The 16,166-nt window shown below is 33.8% G+C and overlaps 1 protein-coding gene across 2 annotated transcripts in view; it reads right to left on the bottom strand.

The window, feature by feature from the left end:
• Hml (hemolectin) overlaps positions 1 to 16,166 on the bottom strand; it is a 98,960-nt gene that overhangs the window by 23,213 nt on the left and 59,581 nt on the right. For both annotated transcript variants that reach the window (XM_072529235.1, XM_072529236.1), the window contains 22 exons: positions 15,947 to 16,154; positions 15,620 to 15,873; positions 15,262 to 15,469; positions 14,935 to 15,188; positions 14,578 to 14,785; positions 14,253 to 14,506; positions 13,984 to 14,191; positions 13,586 to 13,914; positions 13,318 to 13,525; positions 12,886 to 13,181; positions 12,556 to 12,766; positions 9,990 to 10,236; positions 6,669 to 6,793; positions 6,415 to 6,611; positions 6,075 to 6,338; positions 2,840 to 3,022; positions 2,491 to 2,776; positions 2,107 to 2,290; positions 1,384 to 1,489; positions 840 to 1,275; positions 592 to 768; positions 140 to 475 (listed from right to left, as the gene is read on the bottom strand). In XM_072529235.1, coding sequence (XP_072385336.1) covers positions 140 to 475; positions 592 to 768; positions 840 to 1,275; positions 1,384 to 1,489; positions 2,107 to 2,290; positions 2,491 to 2,776; positions 2,840 to 3,022; positions 6,075 to 6,338; positions 6,415 to 6,611; positions 6,669 to 6,793; positions 9,990 to 10,236; positions 12,556 to 12,766; positions 12,886 to 13,181; positions 13,318 to 13,525; positions 13,586 to 13,914; positions 13,984 to 14,191; positions 14,253 to 14,506; positions 14,578 to 14,785; positions 14,935 to 15,188; positions 15,262 to 15,469; positions 15,620 to 15,873; positions 15,947 to 16,154 — 5,179 coding nt within the window. The remainder of the gene's footprint in view (positions 1 to 139; positions 476 to 591; positions 769 to 839; positions 1,276 to 1,383; positions 1,490 to 2,106; positions 2,291 to 2,490; positions 2,777 to 2,839; positions 3,023 to 6,074; positions 6,339 to 6,414; positions 6,612 to 6,668; positions 6,794 to 9,989; positions 10,237 to 12,555; positions 12,767 to 12,885; positions 13,182 to 13,317; positions 13,526 to 13,585; positions 13,915 to 13,983; positions 14,192 to 14,252; positions 14,507 to 14,577; positions 14,786 to 14,934; positions 15,189 to 15,261; positions 15,470 to 15,619; positions 15,874 to 15,946; positions 16,155 to 16,166) is intronic.

Genomic DNA, 16,166 nt, shown 5'->3' with positions numbered 1-16,166 from the left:
GGCAATCTAAATATATTGCAGAACAAGTCTACATACATATCTCTGTGAGCACGAATTGAAACTTCGGAATTAAAGTACTGTTTTTTCATACACGCTATAGTATTCCTTTTACTTCTATTTATAAAAATATAACACTTACATGATATTTCCCAATCGTCGTGTTCCAAATCTCTAGCCAAAACATGATTACATATGTCATATTTATATTCAACGTTGTCGAACGTTTCGAAAGTTTTTCCGGTAACTTTACATGTTGCATCTGGTTTGGGTGGAACTTCACAGTGGAATTCTTGACATTCATCAGTAGATTCATCTAGAACTAAAATTAATCCATACAGACACTCAACCGTAGGACAACTTTCTCCACCATTGAAATCTGGTACACAGACGTATACTTTGCATTCGTCTTCTACTTCGACGCCGTTGTTGCCTCCCTTAGTTGGGTAAGAAGGTGAAGGTAGTTTCCATTTGGGTGCTAAAACGAAATAACCAAATATAAATATAATTAAAGTAAAACTATTTTAAATAAAATAAAGACTGTTATAAATCTTTTAATAAGTTACTATTTACTAAAAATTTTGTTTGGCTTACGTTGTTTGACAGGTTGGCTTCCTCCTTTAGTACCTCCTTTGGTGCCTCCTTTAGTACCACCCTTGGTGCCTTGGTTTCTTATCATTTGTGATGTATATTTATTGGTAGTTTTCTTGTTGTTCTTTTTCTTTTCTACCCTTTTAAATCCAGGAGGACATACTATTTCGATACACTCTTCTACAAAAATATAAATATTAGAGCTTCTATAAACGCTACTGACTTTATTAAAAATGAAACAACTTAATTACCTTTGGGTGTTGTAGGTTTGTTAGTGGTAGTCACTGGAGCTTTGGTAGTAAATACAGAAACTGTGGTACTTTGAGTTGTAGGTGTACTAGTTTGTACGGTAGGTGGAGGAGTAGAAACTTCGGGGCTACCAGTAGAAACTTCTGTTGTTGGTCTTGTAGCTTCAGTAGGTTTGGATGTTTGTTTAGTGGTTACTTCAACTGGTGTAGGACTAGTTTCGACGCCTGGTGTGGTAGTCTCTTCTGGAAGAGCTGTACTTACTTCAGGAGTTGGGGAAGTAGTTGTAGCACAGTCAACCTCATCATCAGGGCAATCTACGATACCGTTGCACCATAGAGTCGAGTTGATACAAATGTTACTAGTCGGGCAAAGAGTTGTTCCTACTTCGCAGAATTTGCAGGTACAGGCACATGTTGCTGTTACTGTGCTTCTCATTCCCTGCAAAAATAGAAAGAAAAGTTAAGTTGTATGTTTTTAATGACACTAAAATTGAGATATAAATATTTCCCAAGATTTTATTTTATGATATAATTAGACAACAATTACCGGTCCACAAGGTTGACATTTCTTAGGTTCACAGTATTCAACTCCACCAAGTTTGCAGACACACTCTGAACAATCCTCCTTTTCAAATACCGCTCCAACTGGATATCTGAAATAATATTTATCGTAAATAAAGAGTCTACTTAATTTTCAAATTACACTTTTATACATTACTAGCTAACTCGCCGAACTTCGTATCGCCTTAAAATTAAATAATGTATCATAAAAAAATCAATAAGCTCCTCTTTCGAGTCTGTTAAGTAATAGAAATCTCCGGGTAATGAAATGAATCCGGTCGGGGTGTCACTAGCGACTTTACCATTTCCAATATCTAACAACTACTTCAAAAACACCATTGTACTTTGATCTAATTGCAAAAACAGTCGCTTGTTTTTTGTCAATTGGAGCGTCTTTATATACCGCCATAAATTGGATGATGTTAGGCATGCTTTTAGTTCGTCCGCAGCAGTTAATTGAAGAACAATGATTAAATAAGGATCAGTCTGAAAAAAGACCACCAAAATAATTGTTTTTGATTATCACGAGTATCTTTCAAAGTTCTGTTCAAGAATCCACGAGATCCAATATTTACAGCTTCTATCAAAGTATCGTATGCAATCGTTTATTGTTGATTCAAGTGTAGAAAATTTGTATGAACTATTTCGATAAATGCTTCAGTGTTAAACTGTTGTTCTCGTTTAAACAAATATAAAACTCTATACTTACTTGACAACACCAACTACACAAGGACATTCAGGTCTGTCAACACATCTCTTTCCATCCCAGTATTTGGTTGGTAAGCATTTGCAGACGTCAAGTTCAACATTGGTATCGATTACTCCAGGACAGTAATTACATTCGTATGCAGTGGTAGTAGTTGATGGTGTGACTTCCTTAGGGGTAGTAGTAGCTAAAAAACAAAGGTAGGTATATTCATTTTGCTTAATTGGTTTTCACCAAATACTTGAGTTTCATCAACTTATAAACATTATTAAATTTCTTAATAGATCCAGATAAATATTATAAACCACAAAAAGTTTAAATTTGATCATCACAATCATATAATTAGAAATGAAAATAAACAATATTGGTATCAAGATTTGCACTTACGGTATGGGACGTAGCAACCTTGTACTTCAAGTCTCATCTGAATTGTGTTCTTCCATTTTTTAGGAATGACCTTCAAGTATCTAGCCCTGACTGGTAATTCCAAGTAGTTTACTTGAGGAAGGTTGTTGTTGTAGTTTCCAGGGAAAAGTCGTTCTTTTTGTTGATACAAAACTTTGTTCCAGTTTATTCCGTCGTGGGAATATTGGACAACGTAATTTTCAACCCAACCATCGGGTCCTCCCTTGGTGATCAAACCAGTTAATTCTCTTGGTTCCAAGAAATCGACCTACAATACCAAAACACAAAATGATTAACTCATATCAGTTTTTTATTATTAACGTATACTTACCACTATCCATTCAGTAGGTGAGTTGGTAAGTGGCTGCCAAGCGGATTCACTGTTGAGTTTAAGACTAGCTTTGTCGTGCCTGACATCGATAGATGAACTTACTGAAATTTGAGATAGGGATAGGGTGCCATCAGAAAGACCAAGAGGATCGTCACAAATTTGTGGTGCTACTGTAGTATGAACCTAAAATTATAATGAATTATTTTGATGCATGTAAATATAAGAAGTATTACATTTTTTTTATAAGAACAAATTATACTTAATAATATTATATAAAATATATAACGATGAAATTGTAACACCTCTACTCTATATTTACACCGGTATTTAAATCGCCACGTCTTTCCGGTAGGGATCTATGAAGGAGTATCTCTGAGCCGCAAGCCCTTATCTCTTGCCGTACTGCTCCACCATAGGCCGAACAGACAACAGCATATTCTAGTATTTTAAACTGATGCGTTAGCTTTTTTTTATTTTTCTGTACATCGAGCTGGGGCTCGATCCCACATTCACTGAACCATTCGACAGTGAAGCGAACGAAAATCAAATGTTTAGGTCGTCACTTCTAAGGTCTGACAATCCACGAAGTCGTAATGTGTCTACTACAACTCCTTTACACTTAGTAATTTAGATATGATGTTAAACAGTAAGTTTCCTGTAGAGTCCAGGTGTAAAACTGGTACAGAAATAAATACATGAAAAGAAATTGCCTACGCTTATATTTGGGCTTATTACATTAAAAACAAGAATAGCTTCAGATATTTAGTTTAGCTCAATCCGACTGTCTGAGCAAATCATGTCATGAATTGCATCGGATTTACAAAGAAGGGCACACAACTAGTATTTCCGATCGCTACTCATCTTCAATGGCAAATTTATCTTTCTTGGTCGATAAAAGCTATTATAAAGGTATATTTTCGTAAACCTGCTTACCTCTTAACTCATTTAAATACAAATGTACGTCTGTTCAGTTAAAACCCATCTTTGGTCAGGTTATCAATCACTCAACTGAGGCTCCGCAATATTAGTTATGTTTATAAACGTCATACTGATCAGTTCCTATCATTTGTATTTGACTGACTTCTAAAAATGGCGTTTGTTAATCAGCGTGCGGTCATTTAATTTTTTTGTGGTGAAGGTATGCATCTATTGCAAATTCATACGCGAATGTAAGCTCTGCGTTCAATTTTTCACATGCAAAAAACAATATTATATTTTTCGCTGTATCATTTTTGTAATTCCCAACCTCAATTTTAAATCATTACTTAGACCAACCCTTAGTAATAATTCCTCCTCTTTACTTTATTTCACCCTTTAGAAACGCATACATTTTTAGACAATAAACAACAAAATCGCTCTCTCTTAATTTGGTTCCCGGAAAAGAAATATGTTTTGTCTCTCTCTCTCTCTCTCTCTATCTCTCTCTCTCTTTCAATCTTTCTCTCCCTCTCTCTCGACTGCCGTCTACCATGGAGTAGAGACGATTTTTTCTCTTTTTGAACTAGTTAAAAAGCAAAAGTGACGTGTACACGCGAAAACGATTAAGACAAATCAACTCAAATGAGAAAACACTTCGTGTGAAACCTGCTTATGTACATTTTTTTATAGTATTATATAGCATCATATAGCATTTTTATAAACTTAATTCAACTATTGCCTGTATAACATTTAATTACCTCTCCTCAATTATTTTCAACCAACCCTATTGATACAGTCCTAAAAACTCTAAAGTTGTATAAAAACGCATGTTTTAGGTTTGTTTTCAACTGTCAAGGAATGGTGTCGAAATTTTAGAGTGAAAGAGAGGAGATGAATGATAAGCCGCGATAAGGTGTATTGAGTACTACATCTAAAGACAGGAATGTGGCATGCGTAGAAGGCTTGATTGGAGAAAATCGTCTAATTTTGATTAGAGCAATTTCAGCAAATATTGGTTGAGTATAGGATTTGCCCACAATATCGTATACAAACTGGGTAACAGCAAAGTTAGTGCGCAATGGGTTCCTAGCCTTTCGTTAGAGTACCTACCAAAAAGGCTTGCAAATGTTATCTTTGCAACATCTCACGGAATACAAGGCAAACGATAATGACTTCCTTTCAACAGTAATCGCTGGCGACGAATCTTGGTATCATTATTTTGTACTACCCAGTAAGCTGCCATCAATGCAATGGAAACACGCAAAGCCTCCGTCACCAAAGAAGTTTAAAGTTCAGCCTTCTGCAGACAAGGTCATGTTATCTTTTTTTTGACCACGAAGGAACCTTGCTCATAGTGTTACTGAACCAAGGGTGCATATCAACGCAACCCTGTATAATAAAACTTAAAACAAGCTTCATCAAGCAATAAGATAAAAATGTTCAGGGAAGTTATGGAGTCATTTTTCTGTACAAAAATGTACCCTCATGTTGTCCAAGTTATAAAAGAAACTCTACAACGAAAGAAATTAAGGATATTGGAGCATCCACCTTATAGTCCCAGTTTATCGCATAACGATTTTCACATCTTTGTGCGATTAGACCACCGAAAAAGTGGCAATCGTTTTCAGTCGAATAAAGAAGTGAAAATGCCGCAAAAGAATTCTTTAAGCAATGATCATACGAGCGTAGGCGCAAAATTTCGGGCCAATGCTTTTTAAATGCATTAATTTTTTTCGAATCCTGAGAAAACTAATAAATATTTTTGAAAATTTTAAATGCAAAATTAAAGATTGCATTATTACTGAGGGCCGAAAGTCCCTTAAAATAAACAAAAAGTTTTTTGAATGAGATATTTGAAATTAAAAATTACACTAAATTTTCTCCCCTGTAACTTATTAAAATAAACATTATAGAAGTTTTCGGCCCTCAGTAATAATGTAATCTTTCATTTTGCGTTTAAATTTTTCAAAAATACTTATTAGTTTTCTCAGGATTCGAAAAAAATGAATGCATTTAAAAAGCATTGGCCCGAAATTTTGCGCCTACGCTCTATTTGTGCCTTCATTGTAGTGGTAATTATTTGTAGAAATATTTGCCAACAATTTTTTTTCTGCACCAAACATGAGTTTTAATTGAACAATATTCGTATTATGCTTATTAATAATTCTTTAATTTCCATTTATTTGTTATCCGTTTTGTTAAATTTTATTGGGCAATTCTGGTTTGACTTTTCAACGTAAAAATTTTCACTGATACTTCTAAGTTACTTTTCGTTGCGATAATAACGAAATTTTTTTATCTTAAGAATAATACTTACAATTATGGTTGTGGGTTTGTGAGTCGTGGTTGTTGAATGGCGAGTGGTAGGTCTTCTGGTACGATGGGTTGGCCTGGTGGTATGTCTTGTAGGTTTGGCGGTTAGAGTGGTAGAAGTTTGCATTTCTCCACATCCAACAAGTTCAACTCTTAAAGAGATTCCGTTATTCCATGTTTTTGGATTAATACGAATCTTCGTTGCTTCAACAGGTTCATCGAAGAATTGTTTGACTTCAGTAGTTGCATCGGTAGAACCTCTGAATATCTAAATGAGATGTTCATTAATAAATATTTCCTTTTAAAAATATTTTGTTAAAAACAAAAAATATATTTATACGTACTATTGGCAATTTAGTATTCTTATCCAAAACGTAGTAGAAGATATGACCATCTGGACTGTATAAGACTCTGTAACTTGTAACATATTCGTCGTATAATGGACTTCCCTTAACAATTACTCCGTAAACAGGTTCTTGTCTTCCAAGATCGATTTCTAAGAATTGATTCTCGTTCGTATACCTAGGAGCCCAGCTTCCACCTTAAATAAAAGATGTTTTGTATTACAATTTCTTTACAATAAAAATATAATTCCTACCAGAAGTTTCGCTAACATCGCTGTCCAATCTTGCATTGTTTGGTGCAAAGATATCTTCCAAAACGCTGCTTGCACTGAATGCTTCGTCGGGTAATGGAAGGTCACCTTGGATAAGTGGAACGAAGCTAAAAGAGATATACATTAAAAGAAGACGCCAATAATATCTGCGGAATGTATGCTAGAAAGTATTGGACAAAATTACAATTTCCCTTTTAAAGATAGAAATGCCAAAAAAAGACAAAGCCCTTAAAATTAATGGTAAAACCTAAAAGATTAAAATAAAAATACACTAAAATAAAATATTTGATAAAAAAAGAGAAAAACAATATTAAACTTATATAGAAGTAAAACACTTCACATTTGTATTTAGGTATAAAACATATAACAACACATTTAACTCAACCCATAGTCTCTCTTATTTCATTCTTTCTCTAATACATATTCACATACTTACATATCATTTTGTCTGGTTTCCATTTACATATTTTAATTATCTAACTTTGTTCATGCCGTTCACAACAACATAGTATTCAATTTCTTTTGTCTGTCTTATGTTATTCGACCAACATTTTAAATTTCCTCTTTCTTTTATTATGATTTTACTATTTAACTTTCTAAACTTTCAGATATTTACACACCAGGTCTCTTACCGTCATTAGGCAACCACCATTACCCAATCAAAATTTTTTAACTTCAATTTCATTGGATTTCAGCTTAATCTTCTAGTACATACGACTTTCTATACCATTTCTTACACTATTATGTGTACAGTACCACATCACTTCCTTTCATTTTTTACCTTAATCCTTAATTTTCATACCACTTATGATGTCATAGATTACCACTTATTTAATAACTAACTTGTTGTTTTAATAATAGAGATTTGCAGATTTAAGCTCGTTTTAATTGACAAGAACCACGTGTTCAAGTCGAGCAAAGAAACATGTTGCTCTTTAAGTATTAAATATTTCTCTATTAAATTATATTAAATATTTCTCTACGAGAAAAAAATGTAAAACCACATATTGATGTCACAGCTACAATTTTAGTGTTAGCTTCAATTACAAAAGAAGGCACTGAGGATGATCTGACCTAGATCGAAAACGTCACGTTATGCTCCTGTATAAATTTTGATGACACTTTTTAAAAAAGTTTAATTATATGTTTTATACCTAAATACAAATGTGAAGTGTTTTACTTCTGTATACGTTTTTTAAACGATAATATACAGCCAACTACTGGGGTTTTCCCATTAATTTTCTTAAAAACAATATTAAAATATACAAGTAGTAGGTGAGGAAAATTCTGTGAAAAATCATGAAACGAAGTGAAACTGATATTTATAAAAATAAAATAAAAAGATCTGGTGCAGTTGCAGTCTAAACTTTTCACCTATGACGTGTATTTGAAGCCCGAGCAACAATGTACCATCAAAAAATATCAAGCATTGGCTGTGAAAAATAAACTGCCGGATAAGATGTCTTTATGAGGGAGGGTAGACTTCAATTTAAATTATATTTACAACCTCACATCTAATAATTTCTTTCTATTTCAGAATTTTCTATAAAAGGTGTGTACAAAATAAAAATCTTAGAAGACAAAACCAAAATACTGATAATAATTATTATCATAATAAACGGTAGAGATTAGCAATATGAAAGAAAATTCAAGGCAAAAAATATTCCAAAACGTGTCGAAACTATCATAAACATTGACATTATCAACATACTAAAAAATAGCAGTCTTATATTCCAAACAGGAAGCCTTATATCCTCTTTGGTCATGTATGGGTTGATAGATAGATTCAAAAACGTCTCCTAGGTTATGCAGATGATGTGGCCATCGCAGCCTATGGCAAATTTAATGGCAGAGTAAATGATAAAATAAAACAGGTTTGACTTTAAATTAAGATCCTAATATAAGCCCCAAGAAGTTCAAAATTAAGAAATTTAACAAAATGATAAGGTCATCTAAATCTGAATAGTAAAAATTTAAATGTCGTAAGTAAAGTAAAGTAGCCTCTAGGCTTACCACAAGTAGGCATAAAAAAAGCAAGAGAGCGGGGATAGTAAAAAATGCTATCCTAAAATTATGCAAGGTGCAAAAACTTGCCTTTTAACTACAGGGACTTTGAGGATACACCAACAACTAGATCTGCACTCCGTTGTAAGGCGAAAGGCGATCTTATAGACTGCGAGAAATACCCAACTAATGTAGTAGTTAGATGAGGACAGAAATAGTATAAATGAAATTAAGAAAGCCGTTTGAGTAATTGTTTTTGACCATATGGTATCCAGATATAGGCCCAAATTATTGTTCCATGTGTAAATTCACTCCACGATTCTAATGTAGAAGGGCCAGGTACGAGATTTTATAGTAGTTATGCAGTAGGACGATATAACTCTTTATTTCAGGCACATATTTATAAAACATCTAGAGAAGGGCTTTTGAACTTGAACTTGGGCCGATCATTACAGACATATATGGTCAAGAGGTTGTGGTTATGGCTCTTAGGATCCCCAGGTAGTCTATAAAGTACTCTAGTACACATCAAATAAGTATATTAGAGAGACATCTGATAATATACCTGAAGCGCTTTGGAAAACAGGCAGATCAGCTAAACAGGTAACTGGGAATGCGTCAGTCAAGTACAGATATAGTTACGCCACTCTAAGGTAATTTTATGGAAACTTTGTATGCCATTAATCTATAGACTTTGTACACAACTATATAGGTACTGATAAATATTGTAAAGTATTAGATCGAAGGTAGCAAGTACTTTTTGGAGACCAACTAACTTCACAAATATATTATGATACTCATCAACTAGATCTGTGGAAGCTTGTACAGTGTTTAAAAATTCTGTAATAGGTACCACGAATAAACGGAAAATATATAATTAGCCAATTGGCTGTAGTACAACCAGTACAAATCTAAGCCGAGTTTCGGAAAAAAATTAATAGATAAATAGTTCCAGGAAGTTAAAAAGGTCTAAAATTCTGATAACTATATAAGTACTAAGTGAATGAAAATGAAAAAATTAAAGTTCTGCAATTAGAAACATTAGAAATATAATCATATAAGACAAAAGTGTATGAAAAGTTTCAAAAGTGAATGAAAACAGTAGAGATGGATAAAATGAGATCCTTTTGTATTTACAGAACAGATTTAATTAGGAATAATCTATTCATAAAACATAACGGTTTAATATGGCCGCAAACGTTACGAACATGGAAACCATAAAGAGAATATTGCAATTCATTTTATAACAAGAAAAGAGTAAAGCATGTATAAGGATAATCATGTAAGTAAAAACTCTACCTGTCTTTAGCACATTCACTTGGTGGTGTAACGCTTGGAGTTGCATAAGATGTTCCAGCGGGTGTAGTGACAGTTCCGGGCGTTTGAGCATCGGTACGTTCTTTTTTGGTTACGAATTCTTCGGTGACTTCACTGAGTGTAGTTGAAGGTGTGGTGTATACACCAGCAGTAGTCTTTTTCTTGGTAACGAATGGAGGTTCAGTTATTTCTGATAACGTTGTAGGTGGTGTAGCAGTTGTGGTGAATTCTGAAGTAATAGAACGTAAAATAGTTATCAATTAATATACCAATATAAATTATTAATAAATATAATAAATGGGAAAACACACAAAAAGGAAATAGAAGTATGAAAAAAACAAAACTTTGAAGTATTTTTTTTGTTTTTTTGGCATTGGTTTGGAATTTTTAGCTAATGTTGAAGTATCTGTAATATTTAAAAAATGTAAAAAGGGCTAGAAATATTGGAAAGCAAACTTTGTTTCCCAAATATTTTATTTCGATCAGTTTTCATCAAGTTTATATCTTCTTGTTCTGTTAGTGGCATCATTGGTTTAAATTTTAACATGGTTCATGTGAAACAGTTTTTGTATTAGTATATAGGAAAGAATTTTATTCTTCAAAAATATATGTGATTGTTGTAACATCTACGTTTTTTGCATAAATGCTTTTTTCATCGTCGCTAACTTTTTCTTTTTCATCTAGTGTCTCTCCGTTATAGAATTTTGGCAATCAATCTCGTAACGATAATTTTATTTGTTATTTCTATGTTAGGATACTAGAGAGGCTTTGTTCTCAGTACAAGTCTTATTCCAGAGATGCAGAGACGTCAACTGCGACGTATACGCATGTCTGGTTGATTACGAGAAAGCGTTTGATCGAGTACAGCACGCCAAGATGATGAAAATATTAAAAGAAACAGGAATTAACAACCAAGATCTGAAAATAATTAGAAATCTTTACTGGAATCAGACAGCAAATCTCAGAGTTGAAGGTGAACACACTGACTATGTGAAAATCATGCATGGAGTGAGGCAAGGCTGTATTTTGTCTCCTCTAACATTCAATCTGTACTCTGAAAGAATATTTAAGGAAGCTTTGCACGAAACTGAAAAAGGTATTCTACTAAATGGTTACCGGCTAAACAACATCATATATGCAGATGACAACATAGTATTTGCGGACAACTTAGAAGACCTACAAGTTCTTATGAACAAAATCACATATTACAGTGAACAATATGGACTCAATATAAACGTTAAGAAGACAAAGATTATGATAATTAGCAAGAAAAGGATAACAGAAGGTTAACTCTACATCAACCAATCCCCTGTAGAAAGAGTGACGCACTACAACTACCTCGGCACTATAATAAATGAAGAATGGACCAACAACCAGGAGATTAGAGCACGCATCGGAAAAGCTAGATCCACCTTCAATCGGATGAGGGCCTTCTTCAAGAGTTACAACCTCTCTCTTGATACAAAAGTAAGAATGCTGCGATGCTACGTCTTCTCCGTCCTTTTATATGGTGTTGAATCGTGGACCTTGAACAAAGATATGTGCAGAAAACTGGAAGCATTTGAGATGTGGCTATATCGGAGAATGCTTAAGATCCTGTGGACTGACCGAGTCACAAATGAGGAGGTTCTCAGAAGAATGAATAAGAACCGAGAGGTACTAACCACCATCAAATCTCAAAAGTTACAGTTCATCCTGCAAGCAAAAATATTTGGAAAATGAGGCCCAGGAAGAAGAAGAGCATCTTGGTTAAAGAACCTCAGAATCTGGTTCAATACAACATATGTGCAGCTTTTCCGCGCTGCTCCAGATAAGATAAATATTGCCATGATGATCGCCAACATTCGCCAAGAAGAATGCTGAGATATTCGTTTTCTGCCGATGCGATGCCTATTTTATAATATTATTTAAATGCTTCATATTGGTCGCCAAAACTCAAAATCGAAATTTCATGCTAAAGGTCCTAGAGATTAGACTCAAAGAATAGAAGTTCCATAGTGATTAGTCAATGGAAGTAATAAATTTGATTGATCTCATGAGAATCGACAAAAAAAGCAAAAATCGCGAAATGTTTATTTATTTAACAGCTTTATAGAAGCGGACTTTATTTGCGGCAAAATGCAAAAATTGCATACGAAACCTGCACTCTTTACTTTTAAAACGCATTTTGTTTTGGGTCGATAGAACACTTTGATCAAAAGATATCGAAGTTTAACCGTCAAGTAGATACAAATTTTTGTAACTGACATTCAAAATTGCTGATAGTTTTAAGCGCTGTTTCTGAGAGAACGATTCATTCTACAGAAAAAGTGCCAATAAACATTTTTGTTTAAATTGATCTTAGCTACATTTCTTGCATAAAACATTTTTTCTATGGCGTACAGATTCTTGGTAAATCAATGTTTTGTTATCCCAAAATTAACAGCAAAATTTAACTTGTTCATATGATTTTTAGAGGTTCAGTGGCATTTTCGTCTCTTAACTGGAGTATTACTTAATTAAATATTAATAAACCTATGTTCATGACTAAAAAATCAAAATAACTTACCACATTGACATTTCACGCGTACTTCAAAGTCTGGACACAAGGTAATACTATTTTCAGTAGCTTTGCAAACCAAACCATGTTGCAGAGAGCATTCGATATCTAGACCAGTACTCTGAGCTACTACGTAGGATAATACACCATCTCTAACTGTTCTGCATTGAATGTCAACAACCATATTCTTATCACATTTTGGCGAATCTTCCAAGTTTTTCTATAAAAAAGTAATTATTTTTTAATATATTCATTAGGTTACGTTGATAATGTATTATTATAATCAACTAAAAGAACCATTTCAGAGCAAATGCTTGTTAAAACTTTCAGTATACTTACGAGTACTTCAGTAGATGGTACAGGTTCCCTATCTTCCTCTGTTAATTCATCCTTTGGAAGAACTTCTTGGTTGATCCATGTGGACCATCCTGGTTGACAAGTAAGTTCTCCTTCAGTTGTTACTTTGGGGGCTACAGTTGTAGTTGATTGTTCCATTGGTGTAGCTGTAGTAGTACGTTCTTCTACAGTTGTTGGTTTAAGAGTAGTTGTTGTACCGGTAGTTTCTTCTTCTGTAACTTCTGTTGGAGCAGTTTTGCTAGTAGGTCTGGTTACGGCTGTAGTAGTTGTGACAGATTCTATAAACAAAATAGAGTAAAAATAACCGAAAGTTATAAAATTGCAAGATAATAAATTAAAAGCAAAATAAAAGTAAAATAAAAATATAATCTTTTTTCGCTTTTGAACATATTTTGAAGGTATAAATTTACTTACCGCATTGACATTTGACACGTGTTTCAAAATCTGGGCAGAGATTATTTTTGCCAGTTGCTTTACAGACTAGTCCGTTTTCTAAAGAGCATTCGATATTAAGACCAGTTTCCTTAGCAATATTTTCTGCAGAGAATCCTCCTTTAACAGTTCTACATTGAATAGCGACAATTTTATCGATGCCACATTTAGGCGAGTCCTTCAGATATTTCTATAAAAGTAACAATTATTTAATAAACGAATAGATCATAAATATTTTATATTTGCTAACCATTATTGAGGGTGTAGGTACAGGCTCTACGTCTTCTTCTCTTAATTCGTTTTCATTTGATGGAAGGTCCTGATTAATCCATGGAGTCCAACCAGTCTTACAACTAACTTCTTCTTCAACAGTGGTTTCTGTAGGTTGAGAAGTGACCTGGCTTGTGGTGATTACCTTTCTGGTCGTTGTTGTAACTTCCTCAGTGATTTCTGTAGGTGCTGTTTCCATTGTGGGTCTGGTAGTTAACTTGGTGGTAGTGATTTCACCTTCGGTTACTTTGGTTGGATGTGTTGCCTGTGTTGTGGGTCTTAAAGTGGTTTTGGTGCTTGTTGTTGGTTCTTAAAAAATATTAAAACTTATTCACACTGAACATAAAATATACCAAATCTGTAAAACACTCTACTTACCACACTGGCATTTTACCCTCACTTCAAAGTCTGGGCATTTGGATTCATTTCCTGAAGATTTACAAATTAAACCTCTTTCAAGAGAGCACTCAATGTCCAATCCAGTTTCTTGAGCAACTTTGTAGGCTGATTCTAGATCTTTCACAGTTCTGCATTGAATATCTACCATCATATTGGACTCACATTTAGGTGAATCTTTCAAATATTGCTAGAGAGAAAAAAACGAAATCCTTTAAAATATGCATCTAGCATAGAAATAAATTACTTACAAGTATTTCAGTAGAAGGAACGGGTTCAATATCTTCCTCTCTCAATTCATCCTCGTTTCTTGGAACATCTTGGTTAATCCAAGAAGTCCAGCCAGTTTGACAACCAAATTCGCTTTCAGTAGTTTCAGTTTCTGCAACAGTGCTCGTGGGTCTAGATGTTACCCTGCTCGTAGTTCCAGTGGTTTCTTCTTCAGTTGTTTCTGTTGGAAGAACTTTAGTTGTAGGTCTAGTAACCCTTGATGTTGTTGTTGGTTCTATAATAAAATAAAATTAGTAGCCATAAAAATTCTCATTATCAAATGTAAAAGGGATTTTATTTACTCACCACATTGACATTTCACTCGTACTTCAAAATCTGGACATAGTGAATTATTTCCAGATGATTTACAGACTAAACCTTCTTCAAGAGAACATTGGATATCTAGACCGGTCTCTTGAGCAACCTTATAGGCCGATTCTCTACCCTTAACAGTTCTACATTGAATATCAACAACCATGTCAGAGTCACATTTTGGAGAATCCTTCAAATGTTGCTGAAATTGGAAATTATGAGTACATTAGCAACGTTAGAAAAGGTAAAAAGAAGTATACGTAGATATTTAATTTTTCGTAAAGCTTGTTACTGATTAAATATGTTCTAAATCATTAAAATATGCATTTAGGATAAAAATAAATTACTTACAAGTATTTCAGTAGAAGGAACTGGTTCAATATCTTGTTCTCTCAATTCATCCTCGTTTCTTGGAACATCTTGATTAATCCAAGAAGTCCAGCCAGTTTGACAACCGACTTCAGTTTCTGTAGTTTCAGTTTCTGCAACAGTGCTTGTGGGTCTAGATGTTACTCTTCTCGTAGTTCCAGTGGTTTCTTCTTCAGTTGTTTCTGTTGGAAGAACTTTAGTTGTAGGTCTAGTGACCCTTGATGTTGTTGTTGGTTCTATAATAAAATAAAATTAGTAGATATATGAAAATTCTAATTAACAAATGTAAAAGGGAGATTATTTACTCACCACATTGACATTTCACTCGTACTTCGAAATCTGGACATAGTGAATCATTTCCAGATGATTTACAGACTAAACCTTCTTCAAGAGAACATTGAATATCTAGACCAGTCTCTTGGGCAACCTTATAAGCCGATTTACCATCCTTTACAGTTCTACATTGAATATCAACAACCATGTCAGAGTCACATTTCGGAGAATCCTTCAAATGTTGCTGAAATTGGAAATTATGACTACATTAGCTATATTAGAACAGTTAAATGGAGAAGTATACGTAGCAATTTAATTTTTCATAAAACTCGTTACTGATCAATTATGCCCTATGCCCTTAATCTTTAAAATGAAATAAAAATAAATTACTTACAAGTATTTCAGTAGAAGGAACTGGTTCAATATCTTGTTCTCTCAATTCATTCTCGTTTCTTGGAACATCTTGGTTAATCCAAGAAGTCCAGCCAGTTTGACATCCGACTTCAATTTCTGTAGTTTCAGTTTCTGCAACAGTGCTTGTTGGTCTGGATGTTACTCTTCTTGTAGTTCCAGTGGTTTCTTCTTCAGTTGTTTCTGTTGGAAGAACTTTAGTTGTAGGTCTAGTCACCCTTGTTGTTGTTGTTGGTTCTATAATAAAATAAAATTATTAGATATATAAAAATTCTAATTAACAAATATAGAATGAATTTTATTTACTCACCACATTGACATTTCACTCGTACTTCAAAATCTGGACATAGTGTACCATTTCCAGATGATTTACAGACTAAACCTTCTTCAAGAGAGCATTGAATATCTAGACCGGTCTCTTGAGCAACCAAATAGGCCGATTTATCATCCTTAACAGTTCTACATTGAATATCAACGACCATGTCAGAGTCACATTTTGGAGAATCCTTCAAATGTTGCTGAAATTGGAA

This window comes from Diabrotica undecimpunctata, chromosome 4 (assembly GCF_040954645.1).
Source record: "Diabrotica undecimpunctata isolate CICGRU chromosome 4, icDiaUnde3, whole genome shotgun sequence".
NCBI classification, from domain to species: Eukaryota; Metazoa; Arthropoda; class Insecta; order Coleoptera; family Chrysomelidae; genus Diabrotica; species Diabrotica undecimpunctata.
This window is presented reverse-complemented; position numbering and strand designations above follow the sequence as displayed.